General features: G+C 45.1%; 1 protein-coding gene across 1 annotated transcript; it reads right to left on the bottom strand.

The window, feature by feature from the left end:
- Positions 1-6767: 6767 nt before the first annotated feature.
- LOC102572535 (olfactory receptor 1052-like) lies at positions 6768-7715 on the bottom strand. Its single transcript, XM_006263048.1, has one exon. It carries the CDS (start codon positions 7713-7715, stop codon positions 6768-6770), a length of 948 nt encoding a protein of 315 aa, XP_006263110.1.
- Positions 7716-7979: the final 264 nt, after the last annotated feature.

The raw sequence follows: 7979 nt of genomic DNA, 5'->3' as shown, positions 1-7979 counted from the left end.
CCCAAAAAGATGTCCCCCTCTCGCTCCAAAGCCCCTGTCCCCAAGAAGCAGAGGGAGGCCACCCTGGACCAGTGGAGGAAAGGCAGGGGCAAAGGTGGATGCATTCTTAGAGCAGTTGAGGTCATCAAGAGCATTGGGGAGATGCTTGCTCTGGATGGCCAGGCCTTCTCCTTTGTTGAATGGCCAGAGTTCAGGTGGCTCATGGCGCTTGTGGCCCCATCCTACCAAGTGCCCTCACACACCACCTTTAGCAGGACGGTGGTACCCTCCCTGTATGAGGTATGCAGGGAGTACTTGAGGAAGAAGCTGCAGAAGGCAGGGCTCCAGGTACCTTTGCATGTCACCTCATACACCTGGAGTAGCTGGGGTGGAGAACATGCCTACCTCTCTCTCACAGGGCACTGGTGTGATTAATCAGGGTGTCAGTGGGCACTCCTTCAAGCAGAGGTGATAAATGAGTCCTACACAGCAAGAAAAATGATGGTGGCCATGAATCGCTTGCTGCAGGGGTGGCTCATTGGGCAGGGAAAGCTCACCAGCGGGATCATGGTCACCACCAATGGGGCCAATATGGTCAAGGTGGTGCATGATGCCAACTTTGTTGGCATCTGCTATGTGGCACACAAGTTCCACATCATAGTCAGGGACTCCTTAGAGGGGGACAGGGCTCCCAGTGATGGTGCCATCACTACCACTACCAGCCAGCTCATTTCAAAATGCAGGAAGGTGGCAGGCTACTTCCACCAGAGCATCAAGGCAGGCAAGATGCTGGGGGACAAACAGGCAGAGCTGAGCATCCCACAGCACAAAATCATGCAGGATGTGGAGACTCAGTGGAACTCCACATACCTGATGCTCGAAAGGGTAGTGGAGCAACAGAAAGCCATCCATGAGATGGCCTTGCTTGGGGAGATTGGGACCAATGCGCCCCTTAACAAAAAAGAGTGGGATACCATCTCCTAGATCTTGGTGGTCCTCAAGCCGTTCCTCAAGGCCCTCAAGAGCCTCAGCACTGGCGATGCCCTCCTTAGCCAAGTGATCCCCATAGTGAATGAGCTTGAGAATCAAATGGAGAGGTTCCAGGGTATCAATGTTCCTGGCTGGGGCAAGCAGCTTTCACCAGAGGTGCAGCCACTGGTGAAGTGGCTGAAGGAGGGCATCAAAAAGTGGCTGGATCAGTTGTGGTCCAGTACAGGCCACATGCTGGTGGGCATGTGGAACCCAAGGTTGAAGGGGAGCATCTGCAGCAGTGAAACCCTCAATCACTGGACGGAGGTGCTGTGAACAGTCAGGGAGGAAGAGGGCAGAGACAGAGGAACATGAAAGAGGGGGATCCACGTTCCCATTCCAGCACTCTAACCACAAGTCAATCTCCTCCACCATAGCCACTGCCACTGTGGGCCAAGGGCATGGCTTCAATGTTGGGGTGCAGAGGCACCAGATTCCACCATCCGGCAGGTAGCATGGAGGCCTTGGTCGCTACCTATCTCGCTGAGGACATGGAGCCACTACACAGCCGCCCCTTGGCCTATTGGGCAACCTACAGCAGGTGTGGCAGGATCTGGCCACGGTTGCCCAGGAACACCTGTCCTGTCCATCAACCAGTGTTCCAAGAGAGAGGGTGTTCAGCATTGCTGGTCATGTTGTGACACCCCACCGCACCTCCTTGGAACCTGGTTTGGTGAAGCAGCTGGTGTTCCTGGAGGTGAACCTCCAGCTGCTGGGGTTCCCCAAGCTCCACATGGAGACAGAGTGAGTATCACCCTCCTCCCCCTGCACCTGTTTGCTTTTTTTATTCACTTTCAGAACCATTTAATGTCCTACTCTCAGAGCTGGAGATGGCAGTTTAGTTTATCACCAGCCAACAGGGGAAGAACATCTCCCTGCTGAGCTCCCATGCCAGGAAGAACTTGGAGGTATGGCCTGGGGCTATGGGGAAGGAGGAGGCCCCAGATCCTGAGCATGGTCTAAAACTGCACCCTGCCAGGGTAGGAAGGCCTAGTGCGACTGCCGGGGTGCAGCAGCCCCAGGAAATGCCAGGGCCATGAACCTCCCTGGTGAGTGGGTAAGGGGCACCTGAGAACCTCCAGCCACTGCATGCATGCACAGTCCTCGATGCAGAAAGCCCAGACCTGTAATATCTTTGAGAGGCCTGAGGCTTACTGGTTGCAGTGGAGTTGTGAGGGTGAGAACAGGCAGGCAGCTCAGATCTGACCTGAGGTACCCTCAAATGGTCCATGCTAGGGCCAGGACCCAAAGTGGGGTTGAAGGGCCAGGGGCCACAGCAAGGAATGCCTAGAGCAAGAGGCTTAGGATTCTGACTGGCCTAAAAGCGGGCCAGGGCCTAATGGGGAGCCAAATGTCCCAGAGATGGGAACACAGCTGGAGGGGGTGAAGGATGCAATCTGCGAGACATGGGCCACAGTGTAGGGAAGGTATGGAGCTGTGGAATGGGTGTCACCCCTAGACATCAGGGGCCTAAATGGACAGCCTCCAGCCTGGGTAACATCTGAATCAGTTTTCCATCAAGGCATGGCAGGTGAAACAGGAGCGAGTGGTTGGCCCAGAAACAGGTGAGCCAGCCAAGATCTAACTGGCACCGGGAAGGCCCCCTGTTACAGGCTACTGCATTCATCCCACTGCAGGCTATTGCATTCATCCCTACTGCATTCATCCCAATCTGTCTTAACACACACAAGGCAGACAAGGTTCTTTGGGTCGATCTGATATCTTTTAGTAGACCAACTAAGTAGTTGGAGAAATATATCTTAGCAAGCTTTTGGGTTTAAAATCACTTCATCAGGCTGAGGAAGCATCTGTAGCTGGTGTGTGTGCTCTTCCTGGATGGAATGAATAGCAAAGAAGCCAGAGGCTGGTATGCATGCAAGAAAGCTAGTCAGTGAAAATGTAAATTTAGGTAGGGGGTGAGAGACAGGCTGGGAGGCCGGGGGGAGTGGGATGTAGCAGGTAAAAGTGGCGAGGTACCTGGGAAGTCAGATGTCAGTCAAGTTATAGTGTGTCATAAATCCAATGTCTATATTGAGTCCATGAGTTTTTGTATCTAGGAGGTTGATGAAGTGAAGTTCATAGCCTCGTCTGTGAAACATGTTTTGTAAATTCTCTTTAAGGATCAGGACCAAGAGATTGGAGAGAGAGTGGTTTTCTTGTGAGAAATGTGCCCCTACCGGTAATTGGGTGTTCTTGTCTTTAATAGATTTCTGGTATGCATTCATTTTGGTGCACAGTTGTTTGGTCTCTCCTACATATTTTCCAACAGGGCTTTTGGTGCATTGGATGAGATATATAACGTTTCTGGTGGTGCAGCTGCGGATACAGGAGTAGTGATGGTTCTGTTGTGGGGTGTAATAAATTGGGTAGGTACTGGAGATATGTTGGCAGGTTTTGCATGTATTGCCATGGCATGGTCTGGATCCATTCAGTATGTTTTGGGCTGTAGGAATGTGCCTTCTGGTGATGAGGTTAGCGGGGTCCGGTGCTTGTTTGAATTTACAAAATACTTTTCACAGACGAGCCTATGAAGTTCACTTCATCAATCTCCTAGATACAAAAATGCATGGATTCAATATAGACATTGGATTGAGCCTGTCTTTCACCCCCTGATGCCTCAATTTACATTTTCACTGACTGGCTTTCTTGTATGCATACCAGATGCTGGCTTCCTTCCTATTCATTCCATCCAGGAAGAGTGCACACACCAACTGCAAATGATTCATCAGCTTGATGAAGGTTTTTTAAACACAAAAGCTTGTTAAGATATATTTCTCCAACTATTCAGTTGGTCTAATAAGAGATAGGCAGACAAGGTTCTTTGGGTCAATCTGATATGACCTTAGACCAACACAGCTACAACCTACACCCCTTAACACACACAAGTGATAGGAGCTCTGCTTTCAACAGTTTGAAGTGCACGTTCACAGAAACCCCTGCACCTATATCCTTGAAACTTGGCAGGATAAGAAAAATGACAAATTTATAGGTGTTTTAGTTATTCCCCATTATAGTCTATGGCCAAATTTCCAAACTGGCATTGAATCTCCGACTCCGATTCGGCCAATCAGGACAGTGACTGAAATCACTGAATCGAATCACTATCCCTCTGCATCAGCTGAATCTGAATCCAAATCAAATACTTGCTGCTTTGCACAGGCCTGTAGCCCATCCTTCAGGTAGTTGAAGGTTCCTATTAAATCCTCCCTCAGTCTTCCCTTCTGCAGACTAAATAATCCCATTTCCCTCAGTCTCTCCTCAGAAGTCATGTGCCTCAGCTCTCTAACCATTTTCATTGCCCTCTGCTGGATGCTCTCCAACTTGTCCTCATCCTTTCTGTAATGGGAGGCCCAAAACTGGACACAGTACTCCAGATGTGGCCACACCAGTGCCAAATGGAGGGGAAGAACCGCTTCCCTTGATCTGCTGGCAATGCTTTACTAATGCAGCCCAGTAGCCCATTAGCCTTCTTTGCCACCAGGGCACACTGTTGGCTCATATTCAGATTATTCTCCACTAGTCCCTTGGTCCTTTTTTGCAGAGTTGCTGACTTTATTAAAAACACTGATTTAATTTTAAGCTCAGACTGTGGAAAGTGATGAAAGTTTTGATTTAAAGTGGTGGGTTACTATCCAAGGCCTGGAAAAAATAAAACCCATGTTACCTGGGAGAGAGAGAGAGAGCAAGAGATTATGAGATTATGTTGTGTCTCTCAATCTTTAAGGTATGTTCCAATGGGTATAAACCTTACTAGATATGCTATGATATGCAGTGAGTGTCACTTCAACCAGCAATCAGCTTTACCTCACTAGTGCGTGTTATTTTTTCATATGTCATATTTATGAAATATGTCATAGAGTGAAACAGACTAAAGAAAACTACTTTATAGTCTATACTTGACTGGTTGAAATATTTCACTCAGTAAGTAGTCACAAATGGCTTAATTTATAGTTAGGAGGAGGTAGCAAGTGGGGTTCCCAGAAGTCTGTGCTGGGTACAGTATTGCATAGTATCAAATTATCTGGGTGATGGGATTGAGTGCATGCTTAGCAAATTTGCAGATGACACCAAGTTGGGCGGAGTTCCAGATATTTCGTGAGTAGGGCTAGGATCTGGAATGACCTGAAAAGACTGGAGAAATGGTCCACAATCCAACAGATAAGATTCAACAGAGACAAGTGAGAAGTTCTGCACTTGGGACAAAATAATTATATGCAACAGTATGGATTGGGGAATGAGTGTCTAGGCTGCAAAATGGCAGAGAAGCTCCTGGAAGTTACAACAGACAATAAGCCGAATATGAGCCAACAGTGTGCTGTTGTTGCAAAAAAATCAACAGTATACTGGGTTGTATTAACAGAAGCACATTTACAAATCAAAGGAACTGATTCTTCCACTCTAGTCAGCACTTCTGAATCTACACCTGAAGTACTGAATCCAATGTTGGGCCCCCCACTTCAAGAAGGATGTGGACTGTCTGGGAGACTCCAGGGCAGAGAAAATTAAAAAGTTTAGGGTCCTGAGAGAAAATACTTATGCGGAAAGGCTGAAAGAAAGGGTTATTTATCCTGGAGAAGAGAATACTGAGGGGGATTTGATAACAGTGTTCAAATACCTGAAAATCAGTTACAGAGAGGATGAGGATGGTTTATTTTTATATGGCTGTAGGGGACAGAACAAGGACCTCAAGCTTCAGCAAGGGAAATTTAGGATGGAGATTAGGAGGAACTTTTTTACTATGAAAGTGGTCTAGAATTGGAATAGGCTACCTAGAGAAAGTGTAGAATCTGTATCTTGGATGTTTTTAAGAGATGGTTAGAAAGATACTTGGCTAGGATGTTTTAGTCAGGAATGATCCTGTCTTGAGCAGGAAAGTTAAATTAGATGATCTTGTGAGGTCCCTTCCAGTCCTTTTTTTGTGATCTTACAATTTCTACATATGCATATAAAATTGTGTTATATTCATATCAGTCAAAATATAGCAAAGAATTCTCACAAGCAAGGTCCAACTTTGAGAGGAAACATTTCCTTTTATTGGTTCTATGGCAACAACAGGAACAGTAATAATACTTTTCAATTACATAGCACCCTTCATTTGATGAACCCAAAACACTTTATAAATATTAGTTATACAGTGAGTAAAGAATTTTGAAATTGATATAAAATACTAATCACCATTTAAATAAAACAGGAAAATGTAATTTATTCCAAACACATACAACAGAACAATTACACACTTGATAAAAACATCTAGGAGTTACTATACTCACTTTGCAGCCTTCACCATTAGGGAACATCCCTTCTTGTCCAATACCATTGAAAATTCAACCAGCATTCCATAGCTCTATGATTACAGTCCAGAAAAAAGAGAAGTCATTGCTTATGTTTCCGTTCAGCCTTTTATATTCATTTTCAGTGGTGAATGGTGTAGCATTTGAATACCATTCAAACTTTAAAAAACTTCAGGGAGAATGTCTCCTTCTCTCCAGGAATGGGGGGTTCTTTGTGTCCAATAATGTATTCTTATCAGTGGGGATCCTGGTTATATCTGATTTTTAAAAATCCCCAATTTTTAGATTAAAAAAATTAACCCCAAATCCACATTTTTCCATGATTAAAATGAAATGCTACTAATATATCTATAGTGGTGTGTCGTTTTAATCATGGAAAAATGTGGATTTGGGGTTAATTTTTTTAATCTGAAAATGAGAATTTTTTTTATCAGAGAAAACCAGGATCCCTGGTTATCAGAGCAAAGATTACTTGTGTGGAAAAATCATTTTTCTCCCCACAACATTCCTTAGAGCATCCTTCACCTCCTTGTTCCTCAAGCTGTAAATGAGGGGGTTCAACATAGGAACCACTATGCCATAGAACATGGAGGCCACTTTATCTTGTTCCTGAGAGTGCGTGGAAGTGGGTCGTAGATACGTGAATGCAAGAGCTCCAACAAAGATACCAACAGCAGTCAAGTGGGAAGCACAGGTGGACAAGGCTTTGCGCCTGCCCTCAGCTGACTGCATCTTCAGGATGATGACCACAATGTATGCATAGGAAATGAATAAGGTGAGGCTAACATTTACTGTATTGAAGGCAATAACTGCCAACGTCACTGTCTTAACATTGCTAGTGTTGGAGCAGGAGATCAATAACAGTGGGGGTATTTCACAGCAAAAGTGATCAATAATATTGGAGTCACAGAAGAATAGTTGAAATGTGGCAACTGTGAGTACCATGGAGATCACATTTCCTGCAACATATGATGCAGATACCAGCAGCACACACACTTTGCGTGACATAATGACTGTATAGAGCAATGAGTGGCGGATAGCGACATAACGGTCATATGCCATCGCAGCAAGCAGATAGCCTTCAGAGATTGCAAAGACACCATAAAAGTGTAACTGGCTCACACACCCAACAAAGGAAATGGTTTTCCTTTGCATCAAGAAGCCAGACAGCATCTTTGGACTAATACATGAGGAATAGAAAATATCTATGAAAGCCAGGTTTGCAAGAAAAAAGTACATGGGGGTATGGAGACGGGAATCAATCCTGATTAAAAGGATCATTCCAAGATTCCCTAAAAGTGTGATAGCATAACTCAGTAGGAATACCAAGAAGAGTATGACATGAAGCTCTGAACTTCCTGAAAAACCCAAGAGGATAAATCCAGTCATCATTGAGTAGTTGCCTTCAGTCATCATTTTGGTGTCTCTGGGAAGGAAAGAAAAAAAGAAACACATGCAGTAATGAGATGCAAAAATTTTGAAGAATTGGTAGCCAGGAGTATTTGTAGTGTTTGAGGTTTCTGAAAGAAAAACATAACCTGTAAGGAATTAAGTTGGCATAATTAAATGATCCAAATCCACATTCACACCTTCCAGATTTAAGAAGCACCATCTTGAGAATAAGGCAAGACAAGAACCAATATAGTGAGGACTGGAAGAAGAGAAAGGAAGACTAGGAAT

This window comes from Alligator mississippiensis, chromosome 2 (genome assembly GCF_030867095.1).
Source record: "Alligator mississippiensis isolate rAllMis1 chromosome 2, rAllMis1, whole genome shotgun sequence".
In the NCBI taxonomy this organism is placed as follows: domain Eukaryota; kingdom Metazoa; phylum Chordata; order Crocodylia; family Alligatoridae; genus Alligator; species Alligator mississippiensis.
Note: the sequence above shows the minus strand (reverse complement) of the source record. Positions and strands in the feature narration are given on the sequence as shown.

Bases quoted from the DNA above. Each gene is read 5' to 3' on its own strand.
- LOC102572535 (XM_006263048.1), bottom strand. From the start codon at position 7,715: ATGATGACTGAAGGCAACTACTCAATGATGACTGGATTTATCCTCTTG.